Source organism: Camelus ferus, chromosome 24, assembly GCF_009834535.1.
Source record: "Camelus ferus isolate YT-003-E chromosome 24, BCGSAC_Cfer_1.0, whole genome shotgun sequence".
Classification (NCBI taxonomy): Eukaryota; Metazoa; Chordata; class Mammalia; order Artiodactyla; family Camelidae; genus Camelus; species Camelus ferus.
In genome coordinates this window covers 17,990,895-18,014,078 of record NC_045719.1, presented here as the reverse complement: position 1 = coordinate 18,014,078, position 23,184 = coordinate 17,990,895, and the positions used below count along the sequence as shown (strand labels likewise).

The 23,184-nt window shown below is 48.2% G+C and overlaps 1 protein-coding gene across 13 annotated transcripts in view; it reads right to left on the bottom strand.

The window, feature by feature from the left end:
* Positions 1–374: 374 nt before the first annotated feature.
* FHOD3 (formin homology 2 domain containing 3) overlaps positions 375–23,184 on the bottom strand; it is a 411,926-nt gene continuing 389,116 nt past the window's right edge. For 8 of the 13 annotated variants that reach the window (XM_032467256.1, XM_032467258.1, XM_032467261.1 and 5 more), the window contains 5 exons: positions 21,488–21,680; positions 17,926–17,949; positions 16,230–16,404; positions 11,056–11,217; positions 375–996 (listed from right to left, as the gene is read on the bottom strand). In XM_032467256.1, coding sequence (XP_032323147.1) covers positions 914–996; positions 11,056–11,217; positions 16,230–16,404; positions 17,926–17,949; positions 21,488–21,680 — 637 coding nt within the window. In that variant the 3' untranslated portion in view covers positions 375–913. The remainder of the gene's footprint in view (positions 997–11,055; positions 11,218–16,229; positions 16,405–17,925; positions 17,950–21,487; positions 21,681–23,184) is intronic. The other 5 variants (XM_032467257.1, XM_032467263.1, XM_032467265.1 and 2 more) reach the window with 2 other exon arrangements.

Here is a 23,184-nt window from a genome sequence, read left to right as displayed (position 1 = left end):
AGAATTTTTACATAAGAGGCAAGTGAGTGAGCTACAGCAGAGTTCCAGTTTTTAAAACTGCCACTGTAATTGTAGCTTCAGCATCACAAGGAGCAAGACGAAGCACATGGGGAGGGCGGTATCCATGGGGTTATTCCTAAGGTGCCCTGCCACACAGCCGGATGCCTAATTAATCAGGAATTACAAGGAGCACAGTCAGGGCTTCTCACTCTATTAACCAAAAAAAAAAAAAAAAAAAAAAAAAAGGAAAGCCAAAGGACCTAGAGGCCATTCCGAGCCAGGGTCCTGACGAACCCGAGAAGAGGTTTTGCTGATTCGGGAGGCGAGCCTGTGGGGCTGTTTCAGGTCCTACACCAGGAGAATGAAAGTTTCAGTTACGGCATTAAACTCTGTTTATTTATTATCTGAAATATGGTGTACATTTATGAATTTGTATAAACATTTAGTACATCTAAAATCCACAACTGGTAAACAATCTGTGCTTTCCTTTGTGTACAATTTGGGAGTTTACATCTGGATAGTTTGGTGTTGTGGAGAGCCCCCGTCTGCAAACGTAAACAAACTGCCTCGTGACCACAGTAGCCGTGACAGAAGTGACCTGCTCCTTAAAGGGGCTGTTCCCTGCACAGAAAAGGTGTCACGCTTTGGAACTACTAAACCGGGTGTCAAGGAAACAAGAGAAACACAGCTGACACGATGAAGAAAGGGCACGAGGGAGACTCTGAGGTCCATGTCAGGGCCCAGCAAGCGACACCAGCCACGCGGTGACACCAGCCACATGGTGACACCCAGACGCAGGTGTGACTTTCAGAACCTCAGGTGTTCATGCAGTCTCCTCACCTCCCACCGGAGGGGCTCCTTCCAGCAGGAGCTTGCAGTCCAGGTGGGCACCCGCCTCAGGGCACCCCGGGGGTCACAGCTGCAGCTCCGAGGTGCCCACCAGGCCCAGGGCTCGGGCTTCCTCCGGAGTCAGGCCGCTCTTCAGGGTCCTCCGCACTGCGGTGGTGCCAGCACATCAGAGTCAAAGGGGTGAGAAGAGAAGGCGGTGTTAGCAGCCAGGCATCCGGCTGTCTGTCCACGGGCCCCCCTGCCCCAAGGCCTCCCGGAGCAGGCACAGCGTCCCCGGACACCCGGCCCTGTCCTGCTCCTGCTGACGCGCGCTGGCTGGCCGGCGGCCAGGGCAGGACAAACCTAGGAGCTGCAAGAGGCTGACCTGAGGATGACAAGGTGCCGACCTGGAGAGCCAGGTAGAGAGGGGGCCTTGTAAGAGGGGAGAAGGGAGGAGAGGTCCACATTTACGAGGTGTCTGAGAAATGGTGCAAATTGCAAAATGCAAATGGCGGGTTGAGAGCTCAGCCTACGGGGCGGATCAGAGCTGGAAAAGGAACTACAGAGCACAGGAAAATGCAGGCGCCAGCGATGCAAATTAGGTAAGAGAATCCCACAGATCTGCAGGGCCATGCCAAAGAGCCCGTGGCCTCACTGAACAAGGCGTTAACAGAGCCCAGCGCAAGGGGGAGCCGTCGGGGTGAGCTCTCCACAAGCACTGGGGTCTTATGTCTTAAGTCATCAGAGGGCATCTACAGAGAATAACCAGTGACCCCTTGTGGACGGGAGGCCAAGGAGCAAACCGCCAAACGTCTGCGTGGACTTGGTGGATGTTCTCTGTGAAACACACAAGGCTCAAGGAGGACCAGCCACCCCCCTGAGGTTTACAGCTGGCAGCTGGAGGAACACTCATGTTTAACTGACTTGGAATTGGCTTATGCACAGCCCGACATTATGGATTTTCCATTGTTTAGCGTCGATCAATTTCAGTGTCAAAATACAGGCTGGATAAGGCTGAATGGTGAGGCAGCTGCCCCTTCCAAGACTAGTCCTTTCACTTGAAAGGCTGCCTAATTACTTTTTCCTTGTCTGATAAATTGCGTTTGGCCTACTCTGCATGACAGCCATACAGAGTTTTGGGTATTTGTTCTATCTTCAGAAGAAATGTATTCTAGATCTGCCATCTACCCTAAATCCTCAAACAGCTGGAGTCCCTGAGATCACCAGGGAAGGCCCTGGATCAGAATGGGGAGAAAGCAAAGCTCCCCCTTGGGGTTTTCCCACCTTCCTTGCCAGACCCAGTTCCCCACACCAGCTCTACGACAAGGGAGCCTGTGTCCCCTGAGGCCTCCCCAGAGGCGAGGGCCCCACCCCATGTGTCTGCAGGCAACACCCATATTCAATGCCTTCCCCAGGCAGAAGCCCACTTAGCCCATGAGCAAAGGATCTGAAAACGCCATGCCTATGGTGGAATAAAAGTGGCTAATGTCTCTTAATAAATACATTCTTCTCTCCCAGGAATCAGCAGTTTTAAAGGGTTCAACACCTAATCCCATCAGTCAGTCAACCAACACATACTTCATGGAAAACCTACTTTGTGCTCAGCACTTTAACTCTTTGAGGACGTTCTTGGAGAAGATTCACAGGCAGTAAGTGTAGGTTTTTACAGAGGCACAGAGCTCTGTGGGGAGGGGTACCCCCAGACCGTGCCACCGCACACTACTGTATTTCCAAGCCAAGCTCTGGGTCCCAGAGCCACCCGGCCGTCTGCAGCTGCTGCTGCGCGAGCTCACCCGCCCGCACCCGGGCCCCCTGGGCTCCAGGCTGAGTCTCTAACTCATCCAGACAAAACGTCTGGCTCCAGAGCCGTGGCTGGAGGCAGATTGCATTGAACTGAGTAATGGAATTCGTTCTATGGGGCAGCAATGAAAATACTACTTCGTAATACCCTTTATGTTCCTTAAACACTCCTTCCAGTGTTTGTTAAAGAAAGAGAGCAATTTTAATGGCAGAAAACAAGATGAAATATTTCTCATCCTTGACAAGGACTGCTGAGACCTCTTAGCCAAGATGCAAAATTCTGCCAGAAGTAGTCCAGGCTGCACTAGGAGGGCACCTCACGTTTCCTGAGCCCCAGGAGGTGACGTGGACATCTGTGGGTCACAGCTTTGAGCCCTCAGGTGTACGTGCCTGCCCAATGACCACAGAAGACAAACGGGTGGGCACTGAAAGATGCTCCTTTAGCAGTTCTGTTCACACGTTTGCTTTAGTCCTGTAACTGTCGTGTGCAGCTCATGTAAACACTTGAGTAAGGACCCTGGCACCTTATAGCAAGGGCAGTGATCTCCTTATCCACACGGGCGTTGGGCCAGCCTGTCTGGGACCAGCTCAGAGAACAGAACAAAGCTCAGTGGTGCTGCACCAGCCCTGCTGCCTGATGGCCCGGAGGCGACGCCCTCGGCCTCATGGTCTACTTGCAGTTCGGACGGGCTAGACCCCTGGGGACCCTCCTCCCTGCTCCTGCTTGGGCTTCTGTGTGTGGGGAGAAGCCAGCATAATCAGGTCCCTCTGCTTGCTGCATGTGTCTAGCATAGGAAAATCCACCTGATTTATGGAATCCTACGTTCTGTGGGCCTTCATGACAATTCAGATCAATTCTCCCAGAAACATATTAACCCTGAAAAGGACCTTGAGAATTTCAAACCCTTCCTTTGTTAAAGTCTCAAAGCTCTTTCACATGACCAGTTGGAAGAAGGTGTGAAATGAAAGCAATCAGTTGAAATTAGCTTTGTACCCTGATTCAAGAGTCAAGTCACGCCTGGACAGGGCCTCTTTCAGAGTCTGCTCGTCCAAATGCCTGCTGGTCAGTTCACTCGTTTATTCCACAAACTGTTACCTGAGCCTCCACCCTGAGCTGAGTGATGCATCAAGGAAGCTGGGGGCCAACGGGGACCCAGAGTGAGGGGAACCATGCAGGGCGGCAGACCCTGTGGGCACAGGGAGCGAGCTCTCATTCGGTAAGTTTCCAGAAAGCAAAACCAGGCTGAGGACATAAGAGGAGGGCACCAGCATGCCGGGGCTGGCAGGAGATGAAACCAGCACAAGAGAAACGAGACTTCCATCAAACAGGGGGCCCTCTCCAGTGCTGGCGGACAGGGGGTGAGGGGCTGGCTGACATCTGATAAGGGAACATCTGGGCCCCTCCCCACTGCCCACTCCTGCCTCCCGCTTGACCGCTCTGATGGCTCCCCCAGTCTGTCACATGTGACCGCCCCCCCTCCCCGCAGCTGCTTAACAGAGAACAGACCGTGGAAATGTTTACCCCTGTCTGCCTCGCAGCCCTTCCATAGACGGCGTGGGTCACTTCGCTGGCAGCAGCGGTCACTCGACGCCCCACGCCCTGTGACAGCTCTCAGGATGCCGCAGTGCCAGTGGTGGGATCTGACACGGGGGTGCCTCTGCTGTCAACGTGCAGCACACGGCAGCTGGGGACTCAGGGGAAAACCCTAAGTTATTTCTTTTCCCCTCTCCTTTTAAATTGAAAAAAAATCTTTGAATCCTACAAAGTGCCTCCGGTGACCCCTGGCTAAGATGAGTCACATCTGACAGTAACAGTGGCTGTCATTTCCTGAGCACTACCATGGCTTATTTCCTTCAAACCCTCTGGGATGGTTACCGAGATCATGTCCCCACTGAGCAAGCGACCGTGGCACAGAGAGATCAAGTCTCCAGCCTGTGCACACACAGTGAGTGGTAGAGAAAGACTCGAGCTGGGACGCTGGACTCACAGCCCACCCTGGAAACCGCGGTGCCCTGACGAGCCCGGCAGCACCTGCTCTGAGCAGCTTCCACACTGATGGCGAATGCACCGAGTCTTCCTTCCCTGTGACGGAAACCCACATGTGTTCTTTCACCTGTGGATCGCTGACAGTTTTTCATTATTTTGCACATAATGTTAAGCAATTTGGAAATAAACTGGGGTTTTTTTGGAATCCCTAAGATTCTAAAGATTTTCCTACTGAGTATATTGAGAGCCGTGTGTCTAAGGTGACAGGGACTCTTATCAGAACTTGAAGACGTCTTACTTAACCATTTGGGTTATTTTGCTTATTTGCACTCTCCATCCTTTTTTTTTTTTTCATGTAAAATCCTGTCCATTAAAAGCAGCCGTTTCTCAAATTGACAGCATTCTACAAAATAACTGCTGTGTGCTTTTCAAAAGTGTCACCATCATGAAAGGTCCTCCACAGATCAGAGGAGACTAAGGAGACGTGATGAGTCAACACGACGGGGGACCCTGGGTGGGATCATGGAACAGAAAAAGGGCATCGGTGGGAAAACGGGTGAAACCGGAGTCACGCCCACAGTTGAGTTAAGAGTTGAATCAGGTTTTTGACATACTGCCCTACAGGGCGCAGGGCGCTAACATGAAGGGAACCTGGGTGACAGATATAAGGCAACTCTGTGCTATTTTTGTAACTTTTTTTGGTTAAGTCTAAAATCCTTCCAAAATAAATAGCTAAAAAAATAAAACTTGGAGTAGCGCCAATAGGAAACCAAGGTTCCCAAACCTGGTTGATTTAAACTCGACGTCTGAGGCCCAACACTTTCCAAAGCACCCGAACGAGAAACCCCTCTGCTTTGCCCTTAGAACAGCTCTCAGAGGCAGGACAGACAAATTCTCAGATTCCTCTATTTGACGGATCCTCCCTCCTCTTGAACCTCCAATCTGAATCAGATGGGTGCCTGGCACCCAGACAGACGTGGTGGAGGACACACCAGCCAGTGTCCATCTCCGATGTGCTAGCTCCCAATCTGGGAGGGCGATCTGTCCGAATGCGAAACCACCAGAGACCCATTCAGGGCAGTGGAACACTTCTGAGCTCACCTCTCTAAGCCCCAGGACTTCTCCTTGCCACATCAGAGTCCTGGCCACTGGCCTGGCCCTGCCGCAGAGCACGGAGCTGTTTCCACCCTCACGGGCTTGGGTGTGAGGCCTGTCAGCCTTTGTTCTGGACCTGCCTCCAGAGCCCACAGCGATCTGGAGTCTGTCCTGATTTGGGCCTCATTTCTCCCCCTAGTTCCCAGACTCTAATTATGGCTCCCAGCCCACTCCCCCCGCAAACCCCTTTGAAGTTCCTTCCCTGTGCCCAGCCGCCCCTGCCTCCAAGACACTCCTGATGCAGAGGGCGGGCTGAAAATGCCTTCCTCACTTCCCCATCTTCCTTTTCTAGTGAGAGGGGCTTGAAACCCACCATAGGCTTAGGCTCCAGGGAATCAGAGAGCCACGGTCACTCCTTCCTGTTCTGGTCATTCTATTCCTGCGGCCTGAAATGGGCACTGGTGGTGGTGGCATTTCTCCCAAGAGGCAGAAGCCCTTAGGTGGCTCACTAAAGTGCAGTTAATCTCCACCTGGGCTTAGGGAAGAGACTTTTGCTTCTCTTGGACTTCTGTATCTTCCCGTCCTGTGTCCTATCCACATGGTCCTATCCTTAGCTGTCATTAGGGGAGGGATCAGTCCAGCCTTCATGAGCTCTAAGAATAAGTAAGTGCTGAGTAAATGGGAATGATGCTGAGAAGACAAAAATTTGATTAAGAAACTTTAGTCTTTTCCATTCACATCTGATTTTCCTGTATTCTAAGAGCATTAGTTTTAAAGCCACTGGCCCACTGCATTCTTAGCTTGCCTTATAAAAGAATATAAAATTAGTAAGTAGGTTAGTCCTATTTAAATAACATGCAGGGAAATGTTTCTTAATGGGATTAGTGGGAAAATTCCTGGACATTTTCAAATACCATTTTGGGAAAGCAGAGACAGCTGAACTAAGCTGAGCACTGATCAGATCCAGGGCTGAATCTAACATTTTGTGAGGCACGTCTCCTGTCTTCCCTGAACGACTCAATCATTTTTTAAGATGTGTTCATTCTCCTTCTCCATGGAATTCTGTTGAACAGAGAGCATGGCAACATCCCTCAGTATTCTGTAAAATGAGATTTTAGTTACGTCCGATCCACGTGAACTATGTCATGTGCCTTTGGAGAAACATGCTGACGCTTCATGGGAGGCAGGGTGAGACTCAAAGCAGGAAACCAAGTCAGAGTTCTGGGTTCCTTTCCCAGTGGCCCCCAGGATCAGACTTCTGGCCCTTCCCAATGAGAAACTGTTCTCACAGGGGCGACCAACCTTATCTTCCTGAGAAACTGCTGGATTACTTGTAGGTGACATCTAAGTGATCACATTTTTATAGACACAGAGCCCTGAGCCCCAAACTCCATGGTCACGTCACAGGTGCGGCCCAGACTCCCTCCTGGAGAGAAACTCAGCAGAAGTGGGGGCGACCGGCCTCTCTCAACCTGACAGGACTTCGGCTCCCCCAGGAAAAAGTCCCTAATCCTCCCTCTGGTCTGGGACAGTCTGAGCAAGTGGCCACAAGCGGGCAGCCAGCTGGGCGGGGACCCTCTTCCAGTGATGGGTCCCAATGCAAGGAACGCAAGGGAGGAGCCCTTTTCCTCCCCAGCCCCCAGGCCGGTCCTGTAGAATCGCACGCAGAGGGGGACCCCGCATGCCAGGCAGCTTTCAGGGCTTTCTAGGGAAGGCCAACATCCGGGAGGCCCAAGAGAACAAGCAACCCCAGGACAAAGTACTTGCCCCAATATGACGAAAAGAGAAGCCAATATAAGGAAAAGCTGACAGCTCGGAGGACGCGCTCCAGTCGCCCATCTCCACCAGCCAGTTCCACGAGAGCCCTGGCTGGGATCTAGGGGATTCAACGCGGCAACGATTCCCAGGCTAGGAATCAACCGGACAATTGGGAACATTTCACGTAGTGAGACCCTGATGGCACCTGCTGGAGAGGCAGCAGAGCTGAGCCCGGGAACCTGGGAATCGACTCAGATGCCCTCAGCGTGCTCCTAACCGGCCGCACGTTTCACGCTTTAAGCAGGACATCTGGCAGGTGTGGGCCTAGCCACCAGCATCAGACATGAAAGCAGATGTTTCATTATCGCAGAGGATTCTCGCTCGAGGGGCTTGCAGGTCATAAATTTCGAGGTGACGGGCTGGATTCTGTTTGGTTTCCTGCCATAGCTGGACTATTATTATCTTTAGCCCAATGAGTTACAACCCAAGTATGTTGGTTATTCGTGACCCCCTTGCCTCATCGCCGCCATTAAACAATCAGATCAAATGCAGCATTATTTCAGGGTGAGGCCCTACCCCGAAACTTCACACTGATTTTGCAGATCGTTTTTTTTTTTTTCCCTCATTCCTTAACTTCTTATGGAAAGCTGGAATTTACCATCCCTTTATAACAGAAATCAAAGTAACTTTCCCCCTCTTAAATGTCTGTTGATGGTACCATGAGTAATAAATTAAACCTGCTAAAGATAAACACATTCTCTGCTGTATTTGTTGTAGTAACTGCATCACAGGATAAAATGTGTTTGGCTAAATGAAAAAGGATATAGGGCTGCTTTGCATAAGATTGGAATGGAAACGATACCACAGGAAATTATTTTATGTCAACCACAAAAACAGGCAAAATATCTCTCTGGCCAGACTGGGAGAGGAAAATTAATTATGACCGTGCTATTGTTCCCAGTGACATTATGTGTCTAAGAATCTGGTTCTCTCTAGACCAGAGGGCGGAGCCAGCACTCTTGGCTAACACAGATGTGTAACTTACAGGAAGAGGACATACCCTGGGCCTCTTGGACTGGCCAGGCCACTGTCTCATGCAGCCTCCTTTTCTGTGGTCTCTGGCCCAACCCTGCCCTCCTTCGTTTGGGTCTAGAAGCCTTTCTCTGCCCTTCTACCTGGGTCTGACCTCCCTGCTCCCCAACCTGCTTTGCCTGGCTCTTCCCAGTAGAGACTCTTGCACTGAGGCTGCCCACTGTAGGAAGACCAGGAGCTAACTGGTGCAAGGATTCTGCCATTTGGTTGTCAGTTCGTTGAAGTAAATAATAGGATGGCAACAGAAGGCAAATACTGCAGATAATCCACTTGAGACTTCAAAAAGCCTTTCATAAGTTTCATTAAAAGAATTATTTAGCACACTACTATATATAGAAGAGATAAACAACAAGGACCTGCTGTGCAGCACAGGGAACTATATTCAAAATCTTGTAATTACCTATAATGGAAAAGAATCTGAAAAAGAATACATACTTGTATGTACATAGAGCTGAATCACTTTGCTGCACACCTGAAACATTGTAAATCAACTATACTTCAGTTAAAAAGTTAAAATTAAAAAATGCTCTTTAAGAAAGAGATTTCTTAGGAAAAAAGAGCAAGAGAAATGGACAAGCCGTATACAAAAGAAGAGATGCAAATCACAAGAGGGTCAGCCTTCCTGGTGTGCAGGGAAAAGTCAGTGAAAGCCATAAGGAATTCTCTTTCACACCCTTCAGACAGGTAAAAAGGGAACTGCTGGCCTGGCCTGGAGCAAACCTGAGATTCAGCATGCAGTGTGGAGGGGTGTGGGTTAACCTCACCCCTTTGGAGAAGACTCTGCCCCCGAAGATGTGCACACCTGAGGATCCTGCAGTTCCATTCCTGGCCTCATCCCCTTCACCTCCCCTTGCCGTAGCTCCAACTTATTATACACAGGACGCCTGGAGATCTTGTTAAATGCAGATTCTGAATCAGTTGCCCTGGAGAAGGCCCCATGAATATGCATTTCTAACCAGCCTCCAGGAGATGCCCATATTGTCCAAGGGACAACTTTCGTAGCAAGTCCCTAGCCAAGTTCTTACACGGTTGCACCAGAGAATGGCAAAGAATTCGCAGCGGCACTAGGAAATAGTAAGCTGTTGGAAAAAATTAACGTAAAGGTCTTAGATATTGATAAGTTCTTAGACACTGATGTTGGAGCCCCCAGACATACTCCTGCAGATGTAAAAAGCCAGTCATCCTGAAGGATAGTTTTCCATTTGAAAAATGGAGGGAATGTGGCAGGGGGCACACAGAGTGGACTCAGAGTCCTTCTCCTTATGCCACTAATCACCCGAGGGGCACAGGCAGGGCCCCACCCCAGAGGCTCTGAGGCTGGTCGGCTTGGGTATAGCCCAGACGCCCGGAATTTTTAAAGCTCTGAAGGTTCTAATGTGTGGCTATGGCTGGGAGCCACCACTCAAGAACTTACTCAAAGTGTACACCAGCAGGATGGTCGTCATCTAGAAGTATACAAAAACAGACTCTCAGCCACCCATCTTACAGCATGAGAATCATGGCCCCCGTCCCGCAGACTCCATGGTTTAAGAAGCCCTGTTTCTCCCTGGAGGAGTTGTCAAGTGGTACCTTCCTTTCTGGGGAAAAATTCCTATTAGAATCTAAAGCTAATGATATAAAAGGAGCAGAGTCAGACAGACTGCAGCAATTTGGTTTCCTGCCCTTTACCCTGGAAACAAGCATGTCAACGGGTCAAACAGAACCATGGGGTCCGAAGGATGCAGCCCCAAACTCAACCACCTCCTGCGTGAATCTCGAGGGTGGCACCATGTGGGGGGTCTCTGAGTCTGAGCTCTTAGGGAACGCCTGCCTGCTGACAGTCACTCGTCTTTCACTTCTGGGAGCCAGGAAATGGGGAGGCAACCGGGCTGACACTAAAGGGGAAAATAAGTAGCTTCGATTTAGGTGAATCCCCTACTTGGTAGGAAAAAACAAAAACTAAAAACTGGTCAACCTAGGCTAGCATTAACAATGTAAACCCTAACTATTATTTTAACATTAACTATTTTAACCATCCTATTGACCATAAAATCACTTGCTACCCCTGGTTTCACCTTCAACATGTTCACGGACAGCAGTGAACCCCTGGAGAAATAGTCTCCAGCCCAGAAAATAGCCCCTAATGCTGCGTAAGGGACAGAAATAGGGTCTGAGCAAAGCATCCGGGGCAGCACGTGACCACGGGCCCCAGTGCGCCCAGCCCTGTCCACCAGAGTCAGCTAGTGGACTTTCAGGACTCCCTGCGGACAAAGTGGGACTTGAGGAAGGCCTAGCCAGAAATGGCAAATGCACTGGACAGGTGGCTGGAGCGCCCCTCTTCCCCAATGGCCGATGGTGACTGTCCCGCATGAAACTTATTGTTGACCAGCACAGGTGGGCCCTCCACGCACCACTGACAATTCACTGGAGCCCGCCTCTGAGTCCCTGTCCTTCCTGGTCAAAGAGCTGGAGGGCCGATCCCTGCAGGCCCTGCACCCTAACCCCAAGGCACTTACGAGACTTCCGGTTGGCCCGGGAGCGCTTCCTCTCCCGCGGCACCACGCGCTGACTGGGCACTTGGGTGGCCGACTTGACGATGCGGTCCATGATCTCGTCAGCCGCATCATCTGTGACGTTAGGCGAGTCATCCATCCCCATAGTCCACGAACTAGCGGATCCTGAAGAATCAAACAACCAGAGAGGACCAGGTACTCAGGGAGAAGGGAAACGCAGCATTGCTCCTGCTGCAGCGGAGCTTGGTCAGCAGCACAGCCGAGGCCAGAGTCAGGGTCGAGCCTGATGCATCCAGAGGACTCCCCCATCCCCATCACAGGGGCACCGCAGTGACCTGGGACTGTCACCTTCCAGGCTCTGACCTCCCACAAATCACAGCTGGGGCGCTGAAGTCACACAGCTGTGTTCTCATCTCTCACTGTCCTCTGACTTTAGATTCCTGGATGTGCCTCCATCTGCCAGGTCCTGTGATGGCGGGCGGGCAGACTCCCCACACCGTACACTGCTGGGCACATCAGATCCCCAGGGATGTGCATCCAGCAACGTCCAGAGACATCTGTTAAGTCAGCTCTCTATGGTTGTATGTGCCTAGTAAATGTCAACTAACCCTAACTTCTTACCCAGTTAAGTAAAAAATCAATGGATTTTGTAACCTATGGTTTACCTTTGGATCACCTAGCCTTTAAAAAACATAACAGGACTGCCCTCTTCAATCAGCAAAGGGGAATTAAGATGACTTTTTCTTTGGTACATTCATCTGACCAGAAAAAATATGTCTATAAATAGCTGTATGTTAAGACAGTCCACGTCCGGCATAAAAGCATCTGTTTATAGACCAGCAAGAAGAAAGTACCACAAAAACATGGGTTCCCAAGTCACATCAGTCAGAACTGAATGCTATTTTAATATGTCAAGAACAGTGCCTTTGTAATTGATCAACTTCCTGGTGAAATCTCTTCTGTAAGATGGGAATTATGCTTCTGTAAGAAAAAATACGTACAATGTGCTCAAAATTGTGAGCTTCCTTTACCTACACTTCTCTTTGTAATAAACACACCACATGAAAAGCCTGTCAGCAAGTGCTTTCAAACTCTGTTTATGGAACAAAGGTACCCTGAACCTGACCAAAGTCCAGTGAAAGCTGAGGAACAGCCGGCTTTTCCCAAACCACAGGGGAGAAAATGTTAATAAATATAAATCTTAAATTTTGAGTTCCCCTATACTGATTTTTCAGAACTTTTGGTGTTTGGATATTGATGGAAATAGTTGGGAAGTTGATCACAGTTCAGTAGACTGTAAACTTTATGGGCATGTGTTTGTGGTTGAAAGTTTACTGCAAATATGTACTGTGCAATAATTTAGTCAAATTTTCTGCTAGTAAAATTCATATGACTGAATTAAATACATAAGTAATTCACACTTTGCAAAGGGACTACCAGGATTCCAGTGCTTTACCATCTGCATGTATTTGAGACCCGCAGCCATAGCAAAAAGAGGTTTCCTGGTGACAAGGTCTTTGTTGTGGTGGTCACTTAAAAAAATCGTTTTGTTTTATAAGGGGAGTGTACCTACAGGGCTGGGAGATACAAATTCAGGAAATTTTACTTTTTCTGCTAATACCCGAGGGAATTTGATCGACTTGCTCCCATCAAAAGACTATTTTTTTCAGCATCATGAGACCCCTTAAAAATACGTTCCTCTCAGAAGTGAGTTTTGGAAATTGCTGAATTTTTCTGCTTTCTCAGGATGGTCCAAGCTTTCTAATAGGAGGCAGAAACTGAAGTCAGTGCCATTTCCCCCCTAGTCTTTACCCTTTTCTGTTAAGCAGACACAGCACAGGACTGATGAGTGCTGGGGCCAGAGAGCAGTTTTGCTGTGCATCAGCCCACCTCTGTCTTTAAACATTTTGTCTGTAACTCTCTGTATGTGTTTGTTGAAGGTGCTCGCTCCAGCTTGTCTTTGTTCCTTCAGAACTTCAACAATGTAGGAGCTTCGCTGCAGCCTTCCTGGCTCAGCCACCCCCTTCCCACGCTTCCCCAGCACTCGGCAAATGTCCCATGGAGAAAACATTTGAAGCTCCTCTTCGCCAAACTCTTACGCCAGCTCACAGGACTACCCGAAGTTCTGCTGCTTTCTCTTTACTTACTAAAGTCACTCTGTCCACAGCACGTTCTCAGCCTGTGCCCAGAAGCGGCAAACGCTCTAAAAGAGATGCTCTCAGCTCACCTACAATTCTAGTTTGCCTGGTCCTCTTCCCTTTCACAGTTCTCTGATGTATTTTAATTGCAAGTGTTTGTTATTTTTTTTAAAGTTTCTGGTTATCGTAGCAGGCGAGGTGGCTGGCTGCTCCTTTCTGGAAGCAGAAGTCTCTCTGCGGGTGCAGAGAAACTGAGCAGCCTTCCTTTCTCATCGCTTTCATCAGTTCGTGAAAATAAACCCATATTGTACAAACCCAGGAATGTCTTTTCCTCTTTGTCCTTTCCAGGCAGGAATGTTTTCTATTTTCTCTTTTAAAATTAGCACAACTTGTTACGTCCCATTAGAGATACTGCACTCCATCTCCTAAGGTGGTTTTCATCGTACTGCCTTTGCGTCCACCAAGGCACAGGGGCTCACGACCCTCAAAGGCTGGGGTCACGAGGGCGCAGGTGCTGATGCCACCCTCGATCCCCTGGTGCCACGGTGAGCCTCGCACACAACGACTGCAAGGGCTGCTGAGGCGCGGAGGGACTCCTGCACGGGATGTCTTGGGTCTTCTGGGTACCAGTGATTCCCGGCCTCACGCCCGCAACACCGCAGCGCTGTTTTACTTGATTCTTACCTTGTTTTATGCTTTGTCTAGACTGACAGTCTCTTCTGCTCAGCATTTAACGGTATTATTTTCCTCACCTTCTGATCTTCTCCATTTTCTTCCCTCATCTTATATTCTGTCTTGTTTACACAGTCTTTCTTTCCTATCACTTCTTGGTTTTTCTGAGAAATGGAGGCCTTTTAACAAGGGCACCTTTCTTTCCATGTAGCAAAGCAGACAATCAGAATGTCCCATGTAAAGTGCTCAGGGCTGTGGTTTGTCACAGCTCTGTCTACTGTTAGTCACCCAAAGGCTTCCTTTGCACTGCCAAATCATAATTTAATTTTCTTCTCCTAATTCCATACCCAAAACTGCCTACCAGGCAGAGGGTTTGTAAAGACCAAACCCCAGAGATCCCTAACCTGTGATTCTTTGATGTAATAATAATGCACGCACGTATTCGGGGTATAGTCTGGGAGTCAGGATTGCAGTAGGAGGGGTGACTTTTCGACTTATCATCTGTGTCTCCGTCGGGGGAACCCTGGGGAAGGGTAAAGCGAGGCAGCCCTTCGTCCAGAACATTCTTAGCTGCACAGCAAGGTAAAAGCCCCGTGCAATGGCCAGCATTAAAGAGGAGAAGGAACCAGATTCAGTGATACTGTACTCCTGTGAAATAAGAAATCACTTGGCCATTTATTTAAAAAAAGGCCCGAAGTGCAGCTCCACTTGGGGATTCCACATAAGTCGTAGGGGTCTTAGAACACAGCCTGGAGGCCCGGCCAGGACGCCTCCTTGATGGTAACTTGCGGCCCCTGGTTCATGAGAAACTCTGAGAAACCATATGCACCACATGACCCCCCTCCTCTGAAGAAAACTTGGAACTGCCTTTGCTTTTTTCGTTTATGTTGAAGTTGTTACTGCCATCGTGAGTTTTTCATATTCAACGTGGTTGTTAAGAGCAAAATTAAAAAGGAAAAAGGGAAAAAAAGATGAGGCAGCAGCACCAGCTAGAAGTCACTTATGGGGCTTCTCAGGGGCTTCTCCGGACCGCAGACCCCAGCATTCTGGCTGCCATCCTAACGTCTTCTGAACCCGAAATGCTCGCTGGAGCCTAGGACGGTGCCTGATGGACGCTGCCCACGCTCGTTCATTGCTGAGGTTCTGTGACGTGTAAGGAAACCCACGGTCCAGTCTACCTGGCGTGTTCAGTTTTACTTATTTTTACCACTATAAAAAGTTTTACTCTAATAAAGTTTTACTGTGTTTTACCACTATAATTACTACCCCTTTACATGCTAAAGCTTTCCAACCTGGACAACAAATACATGGCTTCTTCTAGCTGTGCGCACACTGTGCGCTAAGCAGACACCAAGGGGAGAAGCCCTGTCCTGTGGGAATTCATTCTCTTTGGTTATAAAGTTCGTCATCTTTAGCTGACTTAACCTAGGGTCTCAGGAGTACACGGTGAGGCGGAGAGCATGGACGAGGCGGATTCTGGAGGTGACAGGGGTCTAAACAGGCAGAGGAAAAGGGGACATATGAGCACAAGCAGGGATCCCGGAGACACAGGGTGTGCAGAGCAGGGAGGTGCCCGAGATGTGGGACCAAGTAAAAGCCAAGTGTGGGAGCCAGGAAGGGACCAGACACAGGGGGCCTCTGACAACAGCATGAGTGGTGTGGGCTGCATCCTGCAGGCAGTGAGGAGACGTAGGAAGGTTAACGTGGTATCAGACCAGACCTGGGAAACGCGGGTAAATATTCTCAGATGAAAAACGCATCTTAATTCTTAATTAAAATAAAAAATCCCCCCCAAGTTATAAAACAACCCTGGAAATTCTCATCTGTCTTTACCATCTCGAAGTTTTAGTTTACTCTCTGCCTCCAAGGATTTAAAAGGCAGAAAGGGACAGCATTTTAATCCAAGGGTCAGCAAACTTTCTGTATCCCAGCTGAGAGTAAAAATGTAGGCTGTCTGGTCCCTGCTGGTGTCTTGTCACAACCTCTCAACTCTGCCATTGCAGTGCAAAACACTACAGCCAACACAAGCAAGAAAATGTGGCTGTGTTCCTTTAAGACCTTATTTATGAGAATAAATGGCCGGCTGAATCTGGCCTGGGGGCCAGTGTTGGCTGACTTCTGCTTTAACCCAGCAGGATTTGTTTACAATCCCAGCTCCTCTTGTGTGAATTAAGTTGAGCTTTGGAGAGCGTGGCTTATTTTTGAGATGACGCTATTAAACGTGGGTCACAAAGAGGGGAGTGGGGGGTGTGATGTGGGGGGGGTGTGACCTGGGGAGTGGACGGCCCTGAGCAGCCACGTCCTGTGCACAGTCACCTGTACTGTGCAGTGGGGACCAGACACCCGGGGCAGCCACCCCAGAGTTACCTCGGCTTGCTCGGCTGCGCGTGCGGACGCCCAGTGCCGGGGTGGTGTCCTCCACGGCGGGGGACGAGGTCTTCAGCACAGCCTTCATGTTCTCGTGCTCAGCAGCATCCTCGGCGTAGCTCAGGCCCTGCGGCTGGCTCGGGGGCGCCGGGGACCCGCTGGAGAACTTGCCGGACTGCAAGACCAAGGCGGGTGAGGGCGTGAGATGATTCCCCAGATGCCACCCCAAGCTCATCAAACGTTTAGCCTAGGAAAGCCTTCTCTCCTGTTTCTCTTTTGTTTATGTGCATTCTGCAGTCACGTTAGTGATGGTGGCCAAGGAACTAATGACAAAACATCTGCATCTCCAGGAAGTTCTCTTATCAGAAGAAAAGCCTTGGTCCCAGAAGGACCACACCCACCCTCCATGGGAGTGGGTCACTGCAAATTCCCTCAGTGGGAACCCACTGGGGGCGACTGACATCGATCTGGGAAGAACTCAGAAACCAAGTCTGTTTCTAACACCAAAGCCCTGATAGGAGAGTTGAAATATGACCTGTAAATCAAATAGAGTGAGATTTTTCTTTTTTAATTTAGTGCCAGAAAGCAGTTCGAATTTTCTTCTATATCACTCAGGATGGTAGAATTTTAAAAGCGGGATTCAGTCACCGAATCGTACAATGTCAGAAGCTGGGAAGGATTTTCAGAGAAGGAAACTGAGGCCCTCCAAGATTAAGTGACTTGCCTAAGGCCCCAGAAGGGTTTGACTCAAGGCCCAGATCAGAACACGGCACAGAAATTCACGCTGCAGCTGCGTCTGGCAACGCTCGCTACCTGTTGGCTGTGTCAAACCTCCAGTTGTTTTCACAAGCATTACGCTCGCACAACAATATTCTCTATTTCTAGCCAAAGAGCCGGCATATATGTTTAGCAAGAGGTCTGCTAGAACATCGGGCCATATGTACCCAATGCCAAGCATCTGGATGAAAAGTTAAAAGTCAGAGTAACGTTGGCAAAGAGCAGCTCCACAGACTCCCGGCTTCCTCTCTTCACCCAGGGTCTCAGCCCCGCTGCCAGAGCCCGGGACATTGTCTGTGGCCTGTACCATCTGCACGGCTCCTCCCTCGTCCTCTCGGGCCAAGCAGCCCTGCCTTGGTCTCTGGTTCTGGCATCTGCACCAGGGTCAGCGGGAGCAGACACTGCCCATCCCACCCCTGCACATACTGGCCCCAGTGGATCCAGTGCATGCCAGTCAAGGAAATGGGCCCAAGGCAGAGGCTGTCCACGGCTGGTGACCATTTCTCAGGCCTGGTTCTTTATCACTGCCCTGCTTCCTCTGACGGCTCTTTACGCGATCATTCCAGAATCCAGTTCTCTTACTTCCGTTGCCAAAAGGCTCCACAGGGGGCTAGAGGGGAAATTCGCTGCCCATTTGTCCAACAGTAGGAAGAGATCTGCTGAACATGCCACTCTTGACGGGGCCTGGGACTCAGGGACAACTTGGAAAATCTAGTCAGCCCTTAAGTCAGTCCCTGGGACACACAGCATGATGAGAACCCGTGTGAGGAGGTTAGTGATCCCGGGAAACCAACCAGAAAACACTCATGCAAGGTTTAGAGCCCTGAGCAGGGCTGGCACGTCATGCTGCTCAGGTTAGACTCTCAGCACACCTGGGGAGGTCAAGTGTGGCATTCTTCAGGTTTATAAACTGTCCTACCTCGACTTCATCCTCTTCATCAGTCTACCCCGGAGGACAGGACAGGACGGAAAAGACAGGGGATTCACAGAAGGCACAGGAGTCAGCAATGATGAGACCATCTCATTAATATCGCATCATAGTCTAAACAAACAAATCGGCTGCCACAACTGGGGTGCACCCTCTTGATCCTGGGAGCTGCTGGGCCCTGCCTGCAAGGCCCTGCCCTTGTCCGAACACTCTCTCCAAAAGCCCCAAGTTGGGAGGGGCTTGTAGGGCTCAGGACACTCTCCTGAGGCCGCTGAGGAGGAGGATAACCAGCTTACCTGGTCCCCTGACCACTGCAGACCTCACTCTGGGACCTGCCACGTCCTGTGGAACCCACCGCCGCCGCCAGCCATTGGCACCTCAGTAAGTTCACAGCCTCCACCTGCCTGTTTCCACCCCTCAGCTGTTGTCTCCTCCTCTTATCCCGGGCGCTGGACCCCTCCCGGCCCAGGCTGCCGGGTCTGGGTCCCCGCGAATCCTGCCACACACAGGCCCGGTAGGACGAGTGAACGACTATCCAGGCAGAACGGGTCCTGTTACTCTTTCCTCAGAAACATGGAATTAAGTTATTTTAAAAGTCTTACCTGTCCCTTATGGAGGCTGTCTGATCTGACAGGCCATTCTTCTCATGATCACCAGACAAATGTCTTTAAGGAACTAAATAAAATATCCCTTCTTCAAAACTAAATTGAGGGTGAAATTCATGCCAGTGTCTTAATTTTAAAATTAAACAAACCCTCAGTTTAACCTGTGTTTCCACTGAGGTTACAAGCCAGGCCAGCAAATCAGACACAGCTTTTCCAGAAGTGACTATACTTTAGGAGTCAAAATGACAAAATGCTTCCAGTTTCTCATGCTCCGCACTGCTTCTAGGCAAATGGCCTTGTGACAAGAGATGACGGTCCTGTTCCACTACTTTTTCTAATCTAAGCATTTATTTAATCAGATGGTTGACTTTTTTTTTTAAGCAATTAGCAGATGTGAAAGGTGTTGCATATATAAAATCTCTAGCTCTCAGTATCCCCCGAGTCACTAGCATTTCCTTTCCCCAGGAGTGGAAGCTGGGTTGAGAGAGATCTTGTGTCACACAGAGGACGACCACCACCCTGTGATGGGGGAGTCCTGGGATCAATAGCCCGAGTTCTCACAGCCCATCTGGAGTGCGATGACAGCAGAAAGGGCCGTGTGCTGCCTTGTCTGGGTCCCCAATTTGTCTCGAACTAGTTTGGGACACGATGATGAGGAATGAATTAGTTTCTCACTGACCCTTACCTGGCAGGACCCCTGGGTGGTAACAGAGGAAGCCTCTTGCATATTCAGAAACAGAGAAAGAAGACGAGAAACAGGCACACAAAAGCAGATGAGGGCTGAATACAACGTAGGGTATTCAGATTTTACCCCGACTTCTCTGTGTCTTTAAAACTCTGGCTTTCCTAAAGTCATCTCTGTTTAATTGTAACCATTTCCATCCTCATTATTCAGCATCTGTATCAAAAATGACTTAACTACAGCTTTCTCTAAAAAGTGCTTCCAGCTCTGGTACTCAGGGCTCCGTGATTCTCCATCTATTTTGTTTTCGGCAGTCTAAGTTGCGTATGCATGTTGTTTTATAGCCAGATCACGATATCCTTGGGGTACAAGCTTTTCTTTTACTGCATTCACATTTTCCTAGGTGTCCTGTGCCTTGCTGGGTACACAACGGGTGCTGAATTGAGAGCTGGAAAAACCCAAGGCTGTACATTTCGCTTTAAGTGTCAATATCCTAACCTTCCAGCAGATGGCAGGCTTTCTACACAAATGGCACGACTTGGACCACTAAGAACAGGGACCACCATGAGGATTAAACTTGAAGAAGCCTGCACTGTCGATTTTAATAGGAATTTAAATATTTTGGAGTCAAATTCTAGAAACATTCACCCCTGTTTATAAATAGGAAGGCTGAATATTTTCAGAGAAGGACAGAATTTAAAAATTAGTGGGAACTGTAAAAAAAAAAATCTCAAGAATTTGACAGGACATTTTGATGTATTTTCATAACTATAAGCATATTGGGCTTATGTTTTTCACTCTCCAATGTGTCTCATTCCCACAAAAATAAGCACTCCACTTTTAAAACTTTAAAAAATAATGCTTTGGAATGAAACGTGGGCCATAGTTTGCCCAAGCGGATTCAGTTTGCATTCTGAGTTGCTGTCCTCCAGGAAGCTTTTAAAGATCCAATTGAACCCAGACTTCAGGAGAGGAGATGGAAGACTCGGCTGTTGGCAGTGGCATTCAGAACTGTCTGCAGAAAGGGGCCTTTCTGCAGAAAAGTGATCTGAGCACTCCCTAAGCGTCCAGAAAATTCCAAGGAAACAAGGAGTCAAGGGTGGGATGAATGTGGAGACAACTAGTCCCTGGTTCTCCTCAGAAATGCCTTAAAGACTGCAACAGAATTTCTAAGATAACGTGTCCGAGAGGGTCAGACCTCTTGGGAATATGCAGAGTAACCACGTATCCTGTTTTCCTACCCATGAGAGCCCATGTGACACAGGAGGCAGCCTCAGTGAGGCCTTCTTAATGGATTTTACTCCTCCCCAAAGAAATCTGCCTGACTTGAGTTTAGCAGAGGCTTGCAACCTCCAGGACGATGCTATTCCCTATAGCTTAATCCTTTACCTATTCCATTCCCTGGATCTCACTGCCTCTCAGATATATAAAGATGGGCTAAGTTTCATAAAGGCACATCAGAAAGAGGCACCTACACTGCATGTCTTTGTCTGTCCCTGGCATCTTCATGCATTGCTTTGCCCTCCACTTAATGGAGCATCTCCCGTCTGAGTGCCCACAGCACCCTGGAGTGGGTGGGCTCAGAGGTGAGGTGGAAGAGATGGGGGAAGAGCCAAGGAGCAGGGGAGGCATTCAAGTGTGCAGGGCCCCCCAGGGGGCTACAAGGAACTCCTGCTGAATTCGCTGTCCTCTAGGCTCTCCTCCGACCCTGATAATCTCTAACTCAAGGGACTGCCAAGAGCCCACCAAATTATGTCTTTGAGCAACCACATCAATTATTCCTCCATTCAGATGCCTAGAATGGTGGTCCAGGTGTCAACTGATTGGTTACAGTATTGTTACGATAATTAAAATCCTGAATCTATTCCCAAATCAGTACATGTATCTTCCTATGCTGTGTCATTATCATATTTTATATTACTTCTTCTCCTCTTCTAAGTCCACCCACATCACAAAGGTTGAAAGCAGACTCAAGCGTTGAATGTCACCAGCACCATATAACACACCAAGTAAATGAACTGTGTGGTGGGTTAAAGTCCCCCACCAGCCACACATCCTTAATTTACATCTTCGTTCCACGTCTGTTATATCTCAGATTTTCACTGAAATGGTAGAGGGGCAGTTTAAGAGCGCCTTTTAAAAGAGGAAATTTATTTCACAGTCAAAGAAAAAAAAAAAAGAACAGCCTTCAAACAATGGGGAGGTTTTATGATTAATCAGAATTTCAGAATAAATGTTATAAAGAAACTGATTTCGTGAAACTTACATCGGTGATCATCTTTCCTCTGGTCTTATTTCTCTCCCTGTGGTTGGCCCGTTTCTGTTTCTGCTGCAAAACCCGTTCCCTGGTGGTGCGATACTCCAGTGCGAACTCGCTGATGATCCTGCAGAACTTGTTTATGTTCACTTCCCGAATCGCGTAAGGTGGGTGACCCATGAAGAGCAAAAAGGAATGGAACCTGCAGTGAAAAGACCATGGTGGCAAGGACCTCAGGTGTGGGGAACAAAAATCAGCTGTCTGCAAACCTTCAGTAAGAAACCAGCCAGCCAAGGACACTGTTCTTTGTTCTTGGGGTTTTGATGCTGAAGAGTGAAAATGCAAGTTCAGCTCAGTTTCTCGCTGATGGAGGTTACGTCTAGAGGGTGGGATTTGAGCACATTACTTACTTTTCCTTTTTGCTCATTTGTGTTTTAATGTGTTTCCAAATGGTTACATAAAACTTTTATAAGAAGAATGATAAAGTACTATTTTAAGAAAAATATTGCACAGTTTCTAGATCATATGAAAATTGAATAAGGGATGAAGAAATATTGCTTGGCAATTTTTTCGGAACCGATTTCGTGACTACATGGAATTGATGTGAATATATTATGAATAACATGTTTAATGGTTTATAAAAAGATGCTTATGAAGTTTTCTCTCAGTAAATATTTTGAAATATTCTCTTGCAATATTATATACAATCTTAATTTAATTGGGACACACCAAACAAGCAGCCCCAAATCAAATTATTTCAGCTATTTCGTACACAAATTAAAAATTACTGGATTCTAATTACTTAAAACTTTTGGAAAAGAAATCAAGTGGACAAAGAAGTGCCTAATTTTTAGTTATCAGGAAATGAGAAAGAAGATACTAGGAGACAGAGAAAATTTTTTATGTAGAACCAATGGTATTACATAAATGATACCACTAATTGTAGACAAAACTCTTTTTTGATTGCTCTCATTTGCGCAGTTTTAATAGCAGTTTGGTTTGTTTTTCAAACGAGGAACACTGGTTTATGCCTTTTGTGAAGAAACACTAAAGGAAAGCATATGACATGCATATAAAATAAAGGGAGCTGGAAAAATGCTATTGAAAACCAAAAATGCCAGCTAAAATTGTAAAACTCAGAAGAAAACAAAGTATAAATTTTCACAACTGGATTAGGAAATGACTTCTTAGATATGATACCAAAAGTATAAGCACCCAAAGGAAAAAAAATAGATAAATGGGACTTGATCAAAATTAAAAACTTCTGTGTTTCAAAGGATACTCTCAAGATTAAAAAGACAACCCTCAGAACTGGAGAAAATATTTGCAAATCATGTCTGACAAGGGACTGGTATCCAGAATATATAAAAATATGATTCAACACAAAAAAGACAAATAAAAAATGGACAAAAGATCGGAATAGACATTTCTAGAAAAAGTTATTGGCAAATAGCCAATAAGTCCATGAAAAGATGCTCTACACCATGAGTCATTAGGGGAAGGCAAATCAAAACCATGCTGGGACACCACCTGACACTACAATGGCTAGAATGGAAGACAGACCATGACTAGTGTTGGGGAGAAACCACACTGGAATGCTCACACAGCCCTGGTGGGAGCACAAACCTGTTCAGCTGCTCTGGAGAAGACACAGTTGCTCAAGAGTTAAACACAGAGCTACTATATGACCCAGCAATTCCACCCCT